The 19211-nt window shown below is 45.5% G+C and overlaps 6 protein-coding genes across 6 annotated transcripts; 2 read left to right on the top strand and 4 right to left on the bottom strand.

Annotated features, from left to right (window-relative positions):
- Positions 1-3323: 3323 nt before the first annotated feature.
- IAQ61_005401 (uncharacterized protein) lies at positions 3324-4634 on the bottom strand (the record flags this gene model as incomplete). Its single annotated transcript, XM_003840167.1, has 1 exon — positions 3324-4634. One exon carries the CDS (start codon positions 4632-4634, stop codon positions 3324-3326), a length of 1311 nt encoding a protein of 436 aa, XP_003840215.1.
- Positions 4635-5817: 1183 nt separating this feature from the next.
- IAQ61_005400 (uncharacterized protein) lies at positions 5818-7159 on the bottom strand (the record flags this gene model as incomplete). Its single annotated transcript, XM_003840168.2, has 2 exons — positions 5985-7159; positions 5818-5933 (listed from the first exon to the last, which is right to left on the bottom strand). The coding sequence occupies exons 1-2, from the start codon at positions 7135-7137 to the stop codon at positions 5818-5820; spliced, it is 1269 nt and encodes a 422-aa protein (XP_003840216.2). The 5' UTR covers positions 7138-7159.
- Positions 7160-8605: 1446 nt separating this feature from the next.
- IAQ61_005399 (uncharacterized protein) lies at positions 8606-11192 on the top strand. Its single transcript, XM_003840169.2, has 4 exons — positions 8606-8874; positions 8996-9038; positions 9109-9261; positions 9310-11192. The coding sequence occupies exons 1-4, from the start codon at positions 8852-8854 to the stop codon at positions 10465-10467; spliced, it is 1377 nt and encodes a 458-aa protein (XP_003840217.1). The 5' UTR covers positions 8606-8851; the 3' UTR covers positions 10468-11192.
- Positions 11193-12330: 1138 nt separating this feature from the next.
- Positions 12331-14566, bottom strand: IAQ61_005398 (uncharacterized protein; the record flags this gene model as incomplete). The annotated part of the gene is made up of 2 exons (XM_003840171.2): positions 12331-13856; positions 13945-14566. The coding sequence occupies 2 exons, from the start codon at positions 14564-14566 to the stop codon at positions 12331-12333; spliced, it is 2148 nt and encodes a 715-aa protein (XP_003840219.2).
- Positions 14567-15257: 691 nt separating this feature from the next.
- IAQ61_005397 (uncharacterized protein) lies at positions 15258-15746 on the bottom strand (the record flags this gene model as incomplete). Its single annotated transcript, XM_066096785.1, has 1 exon — positions 15258-15746. One exon carries the CDS (start codon positions 15744-15746, stop codon positions 15258-15260), a length of 489 nt encoding a protein of 162 aa, XP_065953136.1.
- A 42-nt stretch (positions 15747-15788) lies between these two features.
- IAQ61_005396 (uncharacterized protein) lies at positions 15789-19167 on the top strand (the record flags this gene model as incomplete). The annotated part of the gene is made up of 10 exons (XM_066096784.1): positions 15789-15918; positions 16018-16035; positions 16227-16675; positions 16724-16768; positions 16823-16864; positions 16912-16935; positions 17066-17203; positions 17254-17299; positions 17348-18748; positions 18950-19167. The coding sequence occupies 10 exons, from the start codon at positions 15789-15791 to the stop codon at positions 19165-19167; spliced, it is 2511 nt and encodes an 836-aa protein (XP_065953135.1).
- Positions 19168-19211: the final 44 nt, after the last annotated feature.

Here is a 19211-nt window from a genome sequence, read left to right as displayed (position 1 = left end):
TAGGGGTATAGGAACTTTATAGAGTATATATATATACAAGTTAGAACATGTTTATAATATATTAATAACTATTTTAGTATTACTTCTCTAATAGAGGTAATCTTATCTACTACCTTAAGAGGTATTATCCTAAGGTTTAAATAGCCCTAGTAAACTATAGTAGAATTATAATATAAGGTATTATAGAAGCAAGGATCTTTTATAGGAGCTTAATAGTAAATACTTAAGAATATATTCTAAACACGTTAATAATACGTTCTCTGCTAGTAGAGTAGACTATACTAAGTGCCTCCTCTAAGGTTTAAGAACCCTCTAAGATAGCTAGTCTATAATAAGAAGTAGTAGCTAGAGTAGAGGCTAAAGAGGAAGTAGAGAGTAAAGAAGAGGAGTAAATAGTTGCTCCCCTTTACACTATAAATAATATTTAGTAAAAGTAGTAAAAAGGAGATATAAGTCTAGTCTCTTAAAATATATTTAGAATATATTAATAATACGTTATAGCTAGACACCTATAAATACTAGATTCTTCTTTAATCTAAGAGATTACTAGAGCTTTATAATACCTATAAAAGTAAAAAGAAAAAGTTATATACTATTAAAGGACCCTATAAAAGTAAATAGTACTTTACTTTTAGTAGATAGAAAAAAAAAAGAGAAGAGTAGAGAGTTTATTTTAATAATTACTACTACCCCTTTAGGTTATATATTATTATATATTATTTATTAGAACCTATTCTTAATATATTCTTAATATATTCCTACTTATTACTATTATTATCTCCCTCCCCCTCTCTAGTATCTTCTCTATCCTCCCTATCCTCCCTAGGCTCTATAAAAGCATACTGCAAGTAGAACTAGGTAGTATTCTAGCAGGAATTAGTAAGGTCTACACTAGTATTAAAGTAATAGTCTTAAAATATATTAGGAATAGGTTAATAATATATTATAAATAACTTACTATAGCTAGGATAATTATAAGTATAGATAGTATAAGGAACCTAATAACCTTAAATCCTTAGTAGGGTAGATATAGTAATAAAGTTAAGCTATAATAAGTTAGTAACATGTTTTTAATAGGTTCTTATAGGCTATACCTTATTACTATTATAGCTACTATAAGTCTTCTTCTAAATTATATTTAAGAGGGTATTAGTATTTATAGGGGGGCCTATAGTAGCTACTAGCTAGGCTTAGAGAACTTCTATAAAATATATTAGTAATAAGTTTTAAATATATTCTAAATAACTTATAGTAAGGAGTATTCTAGTAATTATATATAACCTTTATATAGAAGTCTATATATATTAGTATAATAAGTTAAGAATAGGTTAATAATATATTTACTCTTTACCTTATAAACCTCTATTATAGAGGGCTAGCTAGTCTTCTTAACCCTACTAACCTTATAGTAGGCTATATTAAGCCTATAATCTTTTTTAGCATAGGTATATAGAGTGCCCCTAGTACCTAGAATAGCCTAAGAATATTAGAACCTATTTAGAATACATTTAGAACCTATTCTTACTCTATATAAGGTGCCCTTATTATTAATCTTAGTATAGTAGTAGCGCTCTCTACTCTCTATCTTAACTACCCTATTAGGGCTAACCACAGGCTATGCCCTAATATTATCTAGGACGCGGCTAAGGGTAAGGTACTATTAATAGTGCTTCTATAACCTATTAAGAATATATTCTAAATATGTTTTAATCTGCTTATATAGGATAAGAGGGATATATTAGTAATAGGTATAGTAATAGTAGCTTATAGTATTACTAGTATAGAATATATTTAGAATAGGTTTAGAATATATTATAAAATCTTATAGTATAATATTTAGTTAACCTTGCTTAGCTAGCTAGTAGAGCTTGGCACGGCCTAACCCTATACTAAATACAAGTTCACGCAGCGCTAATTCTATGGTTATATAAACTGCGCCCTCGCTTAAGGGCGACTCAGCCCCGGTTGTGGCAAGGACGTGTCACGTTATCTCGGGATATCTTCGGTATCTATCTGATTGGATGATCCTTGGTCGGATGTCTGGGGTAGGGATAGCGCCAAAGCTTGTTGTGGCGGTGCTAAATTGGTAACTCAAGGCAAGCAAATATCATAAAAGCATCTCACGATATGACGGATACTGCAGAGATCTTGTTCGGATCCTACCCATAACGGAGTGACAGCTATACATATGTATCTGCCAAAAATAGCCCATTGTCCATGGATGCTTCTAGAAGAGCGCCACACCACGCGCAGATCTGGCATAGCGGAGATATTCAGTACTGTACCGCGCACTAATGCTCTGATACTGACCACGTAAGCGCGCTAAGCCAGGAATTGTTAACAAATGCATATGGACTCTATGCTGAGTGTTGCGCGATGTGTTTCACAGATCATTACTAATTACGAAAGCTCCCTGTGGAGTCTGATGTTTATTCATGCGAGAATGGATAATACGATAAAGGAATACGATAGACACATGTAGCCTGCCGTGATCGTAATATCAATGTCACCGTCATGTGCAAATTCACCAACAGAGCACACATTACAAATGTATCTTGGAGCTCTACGGTACAAAACCGGTTTACAGTAGCCATATTTATCTAAAGTAGACTAAGAAGTGGTTTAGGTAGAAGAAGTAAACCTAAATAGGGTTTACTATACTATGTATTCCACTTTTACTTCTACTTCTATTAATCTACTAGTTTCCTACTAACTATCTAAGTATTTTACCCCTCCTTTCTTTAATCTTCTTCACCACCTCTACCACCTCTACCACCTCCACCACCTCTATCACCACCTCTATCACCACCTCTATCACCACCTCTATCACCACCTCCACCACCTCCACCACCTCTATCACCACCTCCACCACCTCTATCACCACCTCCACCACCACCTCTACCACCTCCACCACCTCTATCACCACCTCTATTATCACCACCTCCTATTAGTAAAAATATCATGACTAATTATTATGTCATATGTGCGTATAGCGTGAAGCTAATCTTTTCTACCCCTTTTAGTCTTAGTTAGGTATTATAGCGTATAATAGAAATAAAACTACTTTTTATACTTAATTTAAACCCCTACTATAAAAGTAAACTACTACTTTAATAAAAGTAAACCACCACTTTAAACCTATTTATAGGTATACACGAGGTCAGTTTACACCTATATAGTAAACCCCTAGCGTACCATTCTACAGTAAACAATTTTTTACTGTAGTGGAGATAGTCTGGACATTTGCAAAAAAAAGTCGAATAAAAATCAATTAATAATGTAGTCTTGGAGATACATTGACCTTCAAGACGATCAAGTAAAAGCTACTTTCGGATGAAGAAATCCATACCAGTCAGCCAGTACTTCATGTTCCTGTGACTGCCATCGCCAAAAGTATCCAACCGCAATTCTGGCTCCAACACGTGGTCACTGAATCCTCGCTTGAGTTTTTCGTAGCCAGAAGTAATCCAGTGTGCAACATGAGGTGCCGCACGATCCGCATAGCAGTAGTTCCGCTTGTTGACGTCCAGGTGCATAATGTCGCACAGCAGCATCGCCGGTCCTGTCTTTGCATCATCCATGAACAGGTCAGCGAGTATCTGCATGAGCGGGACACTGACTGGCAGGTGAGCTGTGACCACCATGGTATTCGCGTCAACCGCAAGAAGTCCTTGAGGGTCGGAAACAAACTCAACATCGTCTCGTGCGGCATATAGCCACTTGAACAATTGATGATCCTTTTCAACATAACATGGATCTTGCAGTATGATCTTGATAGGCACTGCGTTTGGATCATTCTCTTTGTTGATCTTATTCAGGCAGGTTGCCATTGTGAAGACAGCCATGTGCTGGATGGCTGACGAGTAATAAGCTTTGTCGTGGCTCAATTGACCAAGACCAAAGCAGACGATTTTCTTGATGGGCGTAGTTTGTGTCGCCGCCGACATCAGTTGGACAAGTTTGCTCCTTGAGGAACTTTTTTGCCAGAGTGATTTAGTACGTTTCAAGATGTTGACCCAGTTATTCATTTCTTTGTGCTTGTTGAGATGTTCGGTGTCGAAAGCACGAGCTAATGTCGTGAAGAAGTATGGTACGGGTATCCATTTCTTGTCGACTTCTGCTTTGTCCGTGTTATATCGAAGTAAAGGAGAAAGGCGTGCTGAAACACTACCAAATTTAGCCTGGAAGGCACGCAGGGAGTCAATTCTTGTTATATATTCAACAAAGACTGTGTTTTGCCGCTTGTCCTGACTAGCGGTCCAGAGAATGTAGGGTTGTCCATTTGAGCCCCGACCAGTGACGGAATCCACGGTAGATGGGGTTGAACCTTCTTTGAGCCGCTGCTGGATCGAAGCTTGCTCTTCGGCGAATCGGTTGAGGATGTCTCGAGTGAAGAGAGGTTGAGTGTGGTTGTCTAGTTCCACCAAGTCGTATAATGTGTCGAACATGTCATCGAGATCATCATCATCGAGATCATCGTCAGAAGAATCTGTCTCTGGTCCCCCATCATCTAGGCTTTCGCTTGCGTTGCTTCTTTGATACTCAATGCCATCGTTCTCCGTAACAGCGTTGAAAGGGAGATTGCTCAGGCTCTCGAGATTTGCAAAAGCTCTGCTATCGTTTTGGAGAGACATATTTAGTTAAGTGTTCAGGTGGTTCGTCGTCGTAGAGTTGAGATTATTTGGTTGAGTGATCAAGTCTGTGAAATGATTTGAGCGTTTCGAGAAGAAGATATATAGGGAAAAGGCACGAAATGGTGTGCCAACATGATAGTATATTAGCTGGAGTCCTTTGGGCGTAGAATAGTCCTGGGTGTGAAAGGCCATAATTGACATAGTGCGTTGACAACACGATCGCCCGACTATGGAAGTGCGACACACAAAGGGTTCAGAAGTGCAACAGGGATAGTATGGGATCAGTTCGCAATTGGTTCCAATAGATGGTCGTAATAGCAGATAACTCTGTCCTTAAGGATATAACATTGTTTTATATCTTGTGGGATGCGAAATATTCCTTGATGGTTGGGTAGGTACTTAGGGCCACTAGCATCGAGGACCGTGGAACGGGAGAACACCATTCCAAGGCAAGGACCCATGCTTTAAGATCACATGGTAGATAAAAATATTATCGCAAAATATTGAATGATTTCAATGCAGGGTACTGGGCTAAGATTTGCTGCTGCAGATGTTCTTATCTTTGATGCATCATTGTCTCTAATCACGGCAGTGCGACGACAAAGTCTCACTTGCTAGTCAACACCAAACAAATGACAAAGATCGTAATGCTTTCCATGTATTTCAAAGACAATTCATTGGCAAAATGCAAGACCGTAAGAGGCTCATGTTGATAATAATGTCGAACTACGTTTTGCCTATGCACCCAGCAATGAATCGCTCTACCAGGACCTGGAGGATCTGTTCAAAGCGATTTTTAGAGCCAATTTGCCTGGATTAGTTTTTTTTAGGAACAGTTCTATTAAAATCAATATATCTTAGACTGCAAATGCATCTGTATAGGTCTAGCAATGCTTGGTGGAAGACATACGCCGAATGTACTTCGACTCATCGCGAGTGATTCGTTTTCTCCCCAGTGCGACAGCTGCACTGAGCTACTTGTAGTTCCTGGACTGAACATGTGATTAACGTATTCTTTGAAGACGTACAATTTTTGGACAATGGAACTAAGATTTGGTAAGAACGGTGATGCACGTGATGCATGAAGATTTGCGTGATAACAAAGAACTACGATTAATACCGTATAATTTGTTCCGCTACCGGTACGCGACCCAACCAGGTATGCAAACAATTTGTCAAAACTCTACACCCGCCTACGTACATGCAAATCCATCTTGGAGAGCCAGTAGCAGGGGTCTATTTTGCCCTTTGTGTTCTGCTTTAGCCCTATCTCGTTTTCATCATCTGGAAATCCACGGTCTAGTCGCAATTATCGTTGGGCAAAAAATCTCGCCACCGCGGGAGAGTCACGATCGTGCAATTTATAGTACCACTTAGTGGTATCCAAGGCCATCTTGTCGCAAATAAAAGCAGCCGGACCTGAAGAAGAGGCAAACAGATCTGCGACGATCTGCATTAGCGGTACTTTGAAGGGGAGAAAAGCTGTAACAACGAACGTGTTGGTGTCCACAGCGAGCAGACCTTCCGGGTCAGTGACTGAGTACACCTTGCTGATTTCACCGCAACCCATGGCCCGATGTAATTCCCGAACGAGAATCCAGTCCTTCTTTTCGTATGATGGGTCCTGGAACAAGATGTCAATAGGCCTATTGTCCAGACCTGATTCCTTGTATCTTGTCTCGAGTACTTTGATGACTGTAAAGACGGCTAAATGCTGCAGGACAGAACCGTTCCATGCATTATCAGTGAACTGGATCTGACCTAGACCAAAGCAAACTATTCGCTTAATCGGGTTGGATATTATTGCAGCTGCTGACATGATCATTTGAAACTGGTCGCGCGCGTCGCTTTCTAGCCAGATGGCCATGGCTATCTTTAAAGCTACATGGTACGCTTTCATGACGCCTGGATCCTTGTGTTCCTCCAGTAGAATATAATTGAAGGAGTTGGAAGATTCAAAAGAGTAAGGCGTAAGTAAATGCGTAACCGAATCCAGATCGCTGTATTTCTGGAGAAGTTGAATATGCCGTGAGTATTTGCCAAATCTTGAATGAAACTCATGAATCAGCTCAACACGTGCTGGATACCGCACAAGTAGCCATTCTGGCACATCTTCCTTGTGATAGTCTTGCCAGACTTTTGTGACTTCAACACTCGAAAAGTGATACTCAAGATGTCGGATCGTCCTTTCTTCGTCTTCCAGATCGAAATCGCGCACGAGGGTTCGCTTCTGGTCACATATGCTTTCTAGCAGCACACGCGAAAAGACTGGAGCAGAGCTATTTTGTTCTTCGTTGACAACAAGATCGTAGAATTCGAAGAACATTTGATCGTCTTCTGACAACTGTTCGATATCGTCAGAAGATGCTGTAGTGGTGTCGCTTGGATACGACGTGTCTCTAGCATTGGAGTGATCATCGTCCTCGATGGATAAATCTTGTTGAAGACCAGCCGAAACGTCGAAGACATTGGTGGCTTGCTGTATTTTATTGACTGGGCGCATCTTGTAGTTTAAACTTCTGTTCCTGAAGGTTATGGAGATATGTCGAGTTGGAGGAACTCATGGGTTACATATGGCCAGGGCAGACTTTCGTTTTCCTTTCACATAGCTGAGCATGGGCCCAGTCTGATGTGAACGTTGCATCACTATGCACGAACAGAGCTTGGAAGAGTAGACTGCTGTTTGGTCGCAGGATGTAAAAGTGGGTCTTGATGGTGAGAGTGCACGAAAAGTCCTGACGGAAAATTCACTGGCGTTTGACAAGTGACCTTGGCTGATTTATGAATGAATTTGCTCAACGCTAATAACGACGTTGGACGAGAGGAAGCTTTTTGGACGTCAATATTATTTGTAGTGCTACATCAAAAGTTTGGTGATGTATAAAAATTGCTCAAATAATACTCCTGAAGTGTGGTATTGCGTTCCCAGGGTTCTGCTCTGCGAGGTTGACCAGCGTCCCGGAAACTCGAGGTGCTTTCGCCATACATCTAAGGCTTGTGAGAATCTGAGGAATGGATAGCACGGGAGTTTAGCCTGAGCGCAGGTTATACAGGCGCTAAAGGAGGAAGTTTGTTCGGATCGTCAATGCGATGCTTGTGTACGAAGATGAAGACGCAAAGTGGCAGACAATAGACAAATAGGGTTTTCACTGCTTGTTCTATCGATACTTTCGAGGATACCATCGCCATCGACTCTGTGTAGCATCATCGGCCATTGAGAAGCAGATATATGATAGGGTGTTGGTCAAGAGGATTGTGATATGATTTGAACTGGGGATAGGCAGTTGAAACCTTTGATTCAGGTCAGGAAGTCCCACAAAGAGGCGTCATTTTTCAATCAACAAAATCATATCAGAACCACAGACTCGTCCATAAAATGGCCATATAGTTGAGACAAAAACCTAATAATAGATCGCACAATTCCTACCGGCGGCAGTGCCAGAGACCTCCAGCTAGATGAATCAAAATTCTGGCTCCCTGTACTCAGTTAGGGTCATATCGGAGTCCTTATTTTTTGCTACCCCAACCGAGCATACGTACCCAGAAGTCTGTTGAGCAAAGCATGTCTCAAGTGTCTCGCCGACTGTCTCTCCTTTTCTTCTCTCATTTGCCAAGAATGGTCGATGCCGCATGGTTCGAAGTCAAAGCGCAGGGTCCATACCGGTACCTACCTGCGACCATGATAAGCGAATGCAAATAGCAAAAAAAATGATGCCACTCAGAGGTACCGAACCTCTTTGCATTCATCAGATCCTCATATGTAGAAGGCAATCGCTTCGATGAGAGACGCGCATTGTGTGTGGTATCGATGTTGAACCATGCGACGGCAAGCCAACTGCGGCCCTTTTCGAACACGAAGGCGTCGCGATGGCCCGTGTCCCGAGTATGCGCATGGTAGTCCAGGGCGATAGATGAGGTAGGATATGTGGCATACAAGAAATATCTTTGGCATTTTATCTCCGAACGCGACCAATTCCAACATAGCTACTCTTGATTGTTTTGATTACGTGCAACTAGCGTGAGCTGACCCATGTACCTATGAAAAGATTGACGCGGGTCCTCCAAAAGACTGCCGGCGCTGCCGCTCGCGTTCGCCTCCTCCCTCGCTCTACCGGCAACAGCAATTTTTGCATATCGAGGCTGATCACAGGAGGCCTTCGACTGATTCGTGACATTTCTTTATCGCGATCGGCTAGTTCACGCTTGCTGTAGCCCTTATGCCACGTCTTGGCCACAAAAAGTACGCCCCACTGTTCAGCCACTCCCGCCCAAAAGCCCGAGAGTGGCTGGTCCAATCTTCACCGTCTGCAGACGTTTACCTATATTACCTGACCTCTGACTAATTAATCTACCGAATTTAGGTCTAGACTCGGCTGTAGGCAATGCAAAGCTCGTCATGTGAAGGTATGTGATCAACGTCACGCCAGGGCTCCCAAACCGCCCAAAACCTAAATCTAACTTCAATGTGTCGTAGTGTGACGAACTCAGGCCATGCTCAAATTGCGCACGACATGGCGTCCTATGCAGCCTGGTAAATGCTGAGTCTCAGCCATTGGCCGGTGCGTCGTCCGGAAGCAGCAATCTTCACAAGGGCCCAAAGCAGCCAGCGAGTGAAGCATTTGTGATAGTGCGTGGCAGTAGCCGTGGTCATACATATGTACTAACCATGCCTTAGAGGAATGACTCGACAACACCATCCTCATCTTTACATACTGACCATGCTCTGAATACGCCCACCACTTCCTCTGGAGAAGGGACTTCTACATCAGCTATCTCGGAAGGAAGCTCACCAGCCTCCCAACCAGATCAGTTTCCCTTCTTGTCGAGGTTTCTTCATCGTCCTGAAGCTATACAGTCGGACATATGGGTAATGGACTTGGAACTCATGCACCATTGGTCGACAGAGGCACATGAGGTGCTCTCACTGCGGGACGATATGCGTCACGCGTGGAGAGTGGAGACTCCAAAGCACGCTGTTGCTCACACCTTTCTCATGCACGAGATCCTTGCCTTTTCCGCTTTCCATAAAGCTTTTCAGAGCCTGGACCAAGGACCCGGGTACTACACATGTGGGATACATCATCAAGACCTGGCGATTCGAGGAGTCCGGGAAAGGTTGCACAACGTAAAGCCGCACGAAGCCACAGCGATTTTGGCAACCTCAACCTTACTCACATTGAGTGTGTTTGCATCCACAGGATTCGAAGCTGGGCAGCCTCTCGCTGATAGCTCAAGCTCTGCGGTCGAGGATATCTTGAACATATTCAGCCTCATGCAGGGTATGGGCCATGTCCTTGCAATCGCATATCAGTTTGTGATGGGCTCGTTTCTTGCTCCCATGCTTAGTGATTCGGAAGAAGATACACCTGCCCAGCCTCTCCTACAAGATCTAGGGGAGCTATTGCCTGCTTTGACTACATTTGTCCAGAATAAGCAGGACCTTGATGCTTCAGAAAGAACAACATACCTCGAAGCAATCGCCAGTCTAAGGGCGACTCTTGCGATTGCAACACCTCCAAAAGTCGACAATCGAGAATTGCGATTCTTGTTCAATTGGTCACTCCGTCTGAAGCCGACATTCTTGACGTACATGCGGCAGCAACGACCTGGTGCGCTGGCCATACTAAGCCACTATGTCACAATGTTCTTCGTTGCGGAGCCACGATATTGGTATCTGCGGGGATGGGGTGATCGCCTCATGAGATCTTGCTTTAATGGCGTGGATGAGACTTGGACTCCTGTGATGCAATGGCCCATGTCATTCCTCAACCTGGCTGCAACAAATGAAGCCTTTCCAACAATGGAGCCAGCGAGATCAATCGATTCGAGATGAATAGAAGTAGCAAAAACTCAGCAGATCCCACTGTTCATAACTCACAGGCAGCAGCCACCTCGAATTCTTCCTCTCTCAATGGAGTTCAGCTCAAACGACTTGCATACTCAGCATAATGTGGTTTCTTTGACTCATTACAGAGGAGTCATAGTGCCCAGAGCCTTCTGAGCTTGTACCTACCGAACGTCTAATTAGGCTTTAATTCGACGTCTACAAACTACACCAATAGACTTCAGAGAGGATCCATATGAACATCGCCCAAATTCAATACTCAATGATGCACGAGTCATGAAAAAAGGAACCAAGATATCTGTCGACAGCGGGTATATCCTATAAGCTCCGGTCAGGCACCCGCACTTACACCGGTACCTTGATAATCCAACGTACATAGTATGGCTTATTGCGGCACAGGCGTGCAATATCACTTCACTATCTAACCATCTTTCTCTCATCCATACACCCTGTTAATCGCGCTCACAAAATAATCATCCTTGAGAAGCTCCAGACGTCTAACCACCCATCCCAACAGCATTGTGCCAAAATTACTGCCTCGTCTCTGCAATATGTCATGAGAACATCTACTCGGCGGCACCTTCCCGATTCATATCGTCCGATATTCCAATCACATAAACGGCTAGAGAATACCTAGCCTTACAAGACATCGGTTTTATGGAGCCCTGGCCCCCGCCTCGGGACGACCAAGCCACTTATATGTGGCCATGCTTATACGCCCGTCAGCTGGACACGCAAAGCCCAAGCAGTAACCAAATTCTAGGTACGGCCGCCCCGGTTGACAAATTTTTTTTTCTTTTTGGAGAATTCAAAAATAAACACCGACTGCGTTTACCGATATCTTTTGCCGACCTGGGTAACTGTGCCACGCACCTACATACGTTACTGCACTCATATGAACGCACGTACCGGTGCTGTACCGCTAGCTGGCCGTTGAGGTTCTCAATGACTGAATTCGCGGTAGCTTTGAACCGCATTCTAGATGAAAAAGTGGCGAATGTTTAGCCACACGTTGATATATATGGCTTGGCTAAACGTACTGCAGGGACTGCGGAGGTTACTTGCGGTATTTACGCACATGGTGGAGGTATTGGGCTGGGTTGACTGTGGCGCGAGAATCGTGGCTCGCTCTGACAGGATCTACTAATGCGAACGGCTGGCCAATGGTGGTGGCATGACATGTTGTGCAACCACACTTGACAGCTTGGAGACCAAGTGGTTTGATGAGAGCAGCAGGCTGTTAGCGCGGAGTATATGGTGGGTTTTCAGCCTTGCGATTACCCTTCTTACAACATATGCAGTCATCGTTACAATACGACCTAGACGCTTTGCAGTTGCAGTAAGGATCAGTGCTATAGAAGCTATAATAGCATATGAGCACACTTGCATGGTCGTTGCTGCAGACGTAGTGCTTGTTCTCCTGTGCGATAGGAAAGCGAGCCTTTATATTGATTATCGATTCCCTGTATGCAGTGCTGGTGTTGAACTGGTAGCAATCATCACGGATGCAGGTGAAGACGGGGGTAACATGAGTGAGGTCTCTGCTATTGGTGTGTTCTTCGATGATGGTGGGTCAGATGGCTGCAGATGTTGTGTATACTGCTGGAACGTTGGTGTATGCGCGAAATCGCGAGATCATGCTATATACGAGAAGTACTTATGCTGTATAACATCAAGAAGGCAGTTTGTTGCATTGAGGTTATGCTAGTGTAGTTGTACTACATATTATCTAAATAATGAGTGTAGTGGTGGGTATCATCGCGTGTCAATACATATACGAAGGGAATTATAACAGGGAAGAAGTGTTGTCAAGAACACAAAAAACAGCCAAACCAAGGCTTTCCAAGCACGTCAAGGTGACATCGGTCGCCTTGGTCCTTGGTTTCCACTTCGCGCCCAGTGCTCGAGCTCCCCGGGTGTGGGCTGTGACACGGCAGTGCTATCGCTCTGTATGGTGATATCGCTCAAGTCTCTGGTGTGAGAAGGTCTCCGCTCGGTCGTAGACTGTTGTCCTTGTTCATCTTCGGTCGAATTGGCGTCCGTACTGGCATCAACTTTGGCCTGAGCGATCCCAGTCGCTGTTGCTGGCTCACCAGGCTTGACACTTGAGCTCGCGACTTCCGCGCTAGCTTTTGTGTCTGAAGATCGCTCGTTCGCAATTACCTCGTCAATGTTTGTTTGGAGAGAGATGTCGCTGGGCCCTCGATCCTTTTCGTTGAATGCTAGACTTAAAGCACCTTCCCCTGATAGTTCGGCAATGGGCGTACGTGGCGTATTGTTGCCAGATGAGTCTCGGTCTCTCGTCGCGCCGCGCCGTCGAACTCTGCCTGCAACAAGGTAATCAAAAGTATCCCTACCGTCCGCAGGCGGGCTGTACAATTCGGCAGGTGTACTTTCGGGAGACATCTCGCTGATAGGAGGGATTGCCTTGGGATCAGAACTATAGTAGCCTGCTGCCGAGCCTTTTGGTGACTGAAGCTCAGATCCAGTGAGCTCAGAGACACGTCGATATTTGACTTCGTTGCCAGCATACGTGGCGTCGACTTCAGAACTCTCGTGATATGAATCCTTTTTGTTGGCACGACGTCGTTTTTTGAAAAACACTAACCCTGCAATGCCAGCAATGATGAAGGCTAGCACTATACCCACGACTATACCGGCAATTCCGCCAGCGGCAAGTCCCTGACTTCCACCACTTCCATTGTTCAGGGATGGAGGGACATAATCTTGAGGAAATATGGGAACGAGCTTCGAAGTGGGGACATCATCAAGTGCCGCCCGGGCAATTGTAAAATTGACGTGCTCATAATCAACAATCAAATAAGCTTCCTGCAAGAAAGTTCGGCCCAAGACAGATTTGCCACCATCCGAATGTCTGATGGGAAAATACCGTGTTGTTTGGTTGACCTTGGGCGAACTGAGTTGCGAGTCAAACGCTGCGTACGGAAGGGCAATGTTTGTATAGTCCTGAGCGCTGTCTTGGTCCCCAACTCCAATCTTGAAAGATACCGTTGGGTTCCGTTGAATATTGCTTGTATGCGCAGAGTCATTGACCAGATAGTATCTGGAGACTTCGTCGTAAGTCAGCTGGAATTCCTTTGCGAAGAAGCCACAGATATCGTTGGGTAATATGAGATATGGTATGGTTGAGTCGATGACTGCCATGAAGCCCCCCTCGGGTCGCTCCTCATTGCTTGTGAAAGACCGCGTAATCGTCGATACGGCTGGATCCGTTTTATATAAGATGGATTGAACACCAACTACTAGGCTGTTATCCTGTGCGCTTGGCATGTTGATCGAGACGCCATCTCCTGTGAATCGGGAACTGTCGAAGCCGCCAAGTACAAGTGATCCAGGAACACCTCTTTGATTATTCCCTGATACAGGTCAGTACAGCTGTCGCGAATCCAGTTGCATTCCCGTCCATGGTTAGATACCGGTCTAATGAAAAGAAGGGATACTGACGATAATGCGCTCCCACAGAGTACCCAAATGAGCGACTAGGTATTACTGGATCGTCTGTGGCGACGAGGTTATCCAGGAAATTAAGGAGACTTCCATTTGTAAGACCATTTTCGCCCACTGCAAGTCCAAGCCAGCCCATATAGAAGTCTTTGTCGGGATATGCGCCTACAAACTGCTTTGGGGACTTCCGAGTACTCGCCACACTTTGACCAGTTGCAACATAGTCCTCCCCAAAGGTTGCTCCTGGGAGCAGGCCCGAGGGATCTAGAGTCAAATTCGCTGTAAACCAGTCGGGTAGAGGAATTTCGTAACTTCCTAGTTCATTCCATGTTTTGGAGCTGGTGATCTCTAGTCCTCGAGATGAAGAACCTCTGAAGAGCTGTACGCCACGCTGCAGCGCGCATTCGGTGTCACACCAAGACGCTTGTTGTGGCACAAGTGTTACTGATGAGGATGTAGATATCAGGACTTTGAAATTCTGACCCGTGCCTGTGCCATCGTTGCCGATATTGATGTGAAAACTGGACCATTTGCCGTCATCACGATCAAAGTCTCCGCTCACAGGTACATCCAGGGGGGTAGGTAGCACTGTGACTGCCGACGCACGTTTTTCGAAAGCCATAGTCAAATTGTGTGCATATTAGTTGAAATACCGAAGCAAGACCTCAAAGCAACGACAAAAGGTGAAGAAACCACAAGAGTCAACGATCGATAGGTAGGATGACCTAACGCTGATATGACTAATTTGGCTGGAGTCAAAGCGATAGATGCTTGAAAGAGCCGCGTATTTTTACAGAAGGACTCACTGTCCAACGAGCGTGAGGCAGGGTTGCTTCTAGGCCCACTGCGCTGGCCGAATGAGCCGCCTGGCTGGGCACATGTTAAAGGCGCTCACTTGGTTGCTTTGTCGAATGATCGCCGGTGCCACAGGCGCGGGGTTAAACCTCCACCAGTGCACCTTATGGTTGCAGATTGCCTGTGGTGACATTGGCAACGACTCTACCGGTCAGGTCCTGCATCTTATGTAACCAATAGTGCTATTGGGGGATAATTGGGCTCAGGAAGAAGGCTAGTGCTGCCGTGTACTGTGCATGAGGCGATTGTTGAGCAAGGGCAGGTCACAGAATCGCTGCTGAAATGGTGAGGTGGCTGGGGGAACAAAGAGTGTCGACGTTGATAGATGAAAGGAGACGACTGTTCTTGATCGCCGCGACGCCCCATGCCCGCCTAACTATAGGTAGGTACCTAGTGCACGGCTACGGGTGACGATTGCACGTGCATCACTACCTTTAGCCCAAGTGTACATTTCTCGTTCACACTACTTTCGTGCCACTATCCCCGGGCGTCGATGATTGCCACATTGACTCTAGGAATACTATTTCATTGTTGCGAGCGTGAGAATCTAGGTCATTGGGCAAATTTTCAAAGGCTGCCCTTGTTCTCCCGTTCCTTTCATTGTTACCGTACCGGTAGGCAATTGGCCACTGCAAAAGCGCCCCTCGGATATATCCTGCCAATGACCTCACAAGCGGCATCAATGCAGATGGCAAGATGCATATTCTCATTGCACATGGATAAAGGTAGTAGCTTGATCTGGCTCTTGTGATGACCATGTCAGCAATCACCACATATGCACAGCGCTCTAGATTCATGGCTCCGAGCAAAACTGTGTGCCTGGTGAGGTATACGGATGCTATACCGTCTCTCCAAGCATATCCTGGCATCTCATCTCTCATGGTAATCGCAGTCTGCGGTGATATAACACTCACTTTTGCCGATATGTTTGGCTTCCGAGGAGGCATTACTAGGCCAGCTACTTTGATACACATCCGGCCGCCTCGCTAATGAGCAGCTCCCAAATGAAAGTCGATCACTACCCCGGATTGGATATTATTCTCTCCGCGCATGTGGATCAAGTCCCAGTAAACAGGATTGCCAACAAGGCTGGGAAAGTCCCCTTCGCTCGAGTCATTTGTACGCTGCCGTTTTATGCAATTGCCCACTAGTTATACCATTGCTTTATAGCCACGCACTTCTGCAGACTCTCTCTCTTTGTCAAGTAATAGCATTCAGTCCGTCGTTTCCGGAAAGGTATGTATCATTTCATCGCTCTCATATTGGTAGAGTACCAAAGCGTACGCACTCGACCAGGACCTCTTCTTCCATGCTTTGTGCACATCAACAATGATATGTTTATACTCTCTCTAAACTTCAGACTATTCAGACCATCTTGCATGTCCGAAGCGCGCCATAGTTGTCACGTGCATCACTGATTCATTCAGCCTCAAACCGCGTGCCACTCGTTCGGCGGGCTCAGCAGTCTCTCACTTCAAGCATGCACATCCGGTGGCATTTCTTGCTGACCTGTGGCGTTGTAGTTCTTTCTCAGAAGAACAAAACGGTACTTGGGGTCAAGGCGACAGAGTCATCCGAACCCTCTGTGACAGCAATCCCGAAAGAGAAGTTTCAAGTTGCTGCATATGGTGACCCTGCTTCTGCACATGGATACCCAACCTTGAAGCCTCCGACATCGAATACCTGCAGCAGACAAACAGTCACCATCACCAATGGAGGAACTTCGGGCTGTCCGCGACCGTCTACTATAACGAAGAGATTAACACTTACCTCGCGATATGTCACCACCTCTATCTCGACTTCCAAATTTACGACGACATGTACAGAGTATATTACAGTGACGAACACTAAGAAAGTAACAACAACGGAAACCAAGGTAAAGAAGATGCTTATCGACTTCAAACTCCCTGCTGATTCTGACCAGACTGATGTATCAACAATCACCCGGCCCGGTGTCAATATAACCACTGTAGGTATAGAGTCGTTATAAGATTCCGCAGCATCGTACTCACGCCGTTCATAGACAGTTCCGGGACAAAACACTATAACAAAGTACACGACATATGTGAGTTTACGAGAACCTAATGAGAAGAATTTCTACTAACCTTTCAGACGACAACTTTCAGGACTATTTCCGTAAGCACCTCCTCTTCACACCCCCTGGCCTTCGGCATTGGGCTTTAGAATCAGCAGTCGAACCTTGTCCTGTCCAAGAAAGAGTTTCAATGGAATCGATTGCGCGCAGTCATAGCTGACCACCCTGTAGCTCGTACCCACAACTCAAACTAGTTTCCAGCCAACAACGGAGATCTCGCTGGTTACGACACTAGTGCCGACGACGGTAGAGGTGACTGAAATTATACGAACCACGGATTTCAGCATCACAACAACAACTTATACCTCTGTACTTTGGCCTTTTTCCACACAAGAAAGAACATGCTGACTGAAGCTTAGGTCACGACTTCAGTAACCACTGAATATGTCCCCACCACTATCATACGTAAGAAAATCTCTTGACAATTCGTTTTCATTCATTAACGTGTAGTAGTGTCTGGAATGACATCGATTTCAACACAAACTGTCGTTGCGACAGTCACAGAGACCCTGACGCTTACTGACACTATCTCGCTAACGCAAACGGTTGAAATATCCATTCCTGGGCCCACACAAACTCTACTCGAGACGACGACTGAAGTTTCTTTTAGCATCAGCACACAACTTAGTACATTGACCTTACCACCTGTAGTCATTGTAACAACGACGACATTGCCAGCCTCGACTCAGGTTATCACGACAGAATTACCAGCAAGCACAATCGTGTCAACGGTAACATCAACCTCGACACTTCCGCTGGTTACCCTCACTACAACTAGTGTTGCTCCACCCGAGACCATAATCAGCACCACAACACAGCCAGGACAGATGGTCACGACGACATTGCAAGTCCCAGGAAGCGCTTCAATCATCACAACACAGCTACCACCAAGTACCATTTTGTCAACTATCACATTGCCTCCTGTTACATCGACAATAACGACCCAAGTTCCAGTGACCACTTCAGAATCGACGCTACTTTCGACCTTGACTTTACCTGCTTCGACAGTGGTCACTACGATCACATTGCTGCCTATTACTTCCGTAACAACGCTCACACTCCCTGGTTCTGTCTCGATATCCACTGCGCTTATCACCAAAACTGTGATTATAACCCAAGTCTTGCCAACGACAACTCCACCGACGTTGACACCCAGTCCTTCCTCAACATCTTCAGCGTCAATTTCTTGCACAAGCGACTGCCAAATCGACGTCACAGCAACACAGTTGGGGTATCCGGGGGTTGTAGTGGTATCTACTGTCAAAGTTCCTGTTGTCACCTTGTTCATCACAACAAATCCCGACGGCATCCCAGTCAGCTCCTCGCTCTTCACCAGCGTGATTCCGCCAGACCCAACCCTCACCTGGGATTATTCGGGTATCACTCTGACCTATCCCACAACCTATGCCGTGTACGAAACCTTCAGCCACATCTCCGTCGAACCCGTTGGCACAGTCTGCCTTGGCTCCACACTCACGTTGGCTTTGCCCTCGCCGACGAATTACGAGCCGCTGATCGTCGTGTACGATCAAATCCCGAATCCAGACTTTGTCGCCCCGACAGTGGTTGAGTACTTGAACGGCCTTGCTACCGTTACGGAACAGCTGGGCAGCACGATTGGAACAGGTGCATGTGACCCAAACGCCAAAGCCACGGATAAAACGAGTACCTCGTCACGAGTGACGACCATGTTCAAGACACGGGGAACCGTTGGCACGTTGACGAAATTTGTCGCACAAGCTGATGAGCTGCCAACTTCTACGGGAGCTGTTTCAGTCGTGGTACCTTTTTCAAGTGCGGCGCAGCGTATTTCATCAACACTACTACCGCCACCTTCCACTGCGGTCATGTCCCGTAATCCCCCCTTTCCTATCCTGTCCTCTGGCATTGTTTCCAGCAGTCAACCTCCCATGGCCATGAGTACACCGCGCCTCACCTCATCCAGTGCAATGGTATTGTCTAGTAGCCATGTGCCTCCCTCAAGCAGCATCGATACTTCATCCTCATCCAGTTCTGCGCTTCTTTCGAATAGCCTTGCTAATTCCAGTTCTAAAGGTATCTCGACGTCTCCCGGCCCTTCGTCTTCGTCCAGCGCCCCACTCCTTTCAAGCCTTGCGTCAACGCGGTCCACCACTAGCGCCATCAACCGCACAAGCAGCGCGCTCTTTTCAAGCACCAATTCTTTCAATTTTACGGCTGGTGCTGTTGTCCCCACGGGCCATATTGTGGGTATGTTACTTGGTGTTGCAGGGCTTGGTCTTGGACTTTTCTGATCGGGGAGGGGGGTTTTTTTTTTAAAAAAAAACCACCTTTTGGA

Source organism: Plenodomus lingam (genome assembly GCF_022343315.1).
Source record: "Plenodomus lingam strain CAN1 chromosome Unknown contig_22, whole genome shotgun sequence".
Classification (NCBI taxonomy): domain Eukaryota; kingdom Fungi; phylum Ascomycota; class Dothideomycetes; order Pleosporales; family Leptosphaeriaceae; genus Plenodomus; species Plenodomus lingam.
The sequence above is the reverse complement of the archived record's forward strand: the minus strand, read 5'-3'. Positions and strand labels throughout refer to the sequence as shown.

Bases quoted from the DNA above. Each gene is read 5' to 3' on its own strand.
- IAQ61_005399 (XM_003840169.2), top strand. From the start codon at position 8,852: ATGCCACGTCTTGGCCACAAAAA. The intron at 8,875-8,995 runs GTACGCCCCACT...TACCGAATTTAG, and splicing joins CCACGTCTTGGCCACAAAAA to GTCTAGACTCGGCTGTAGGC. The intron at 9,039-9,108 runs GTATGTGATCAA...AATGTGTCGTAG, and splicing joins GCAAAGCTCGTCATGTGAAG to TGTGACGAACTCAGGCCATG.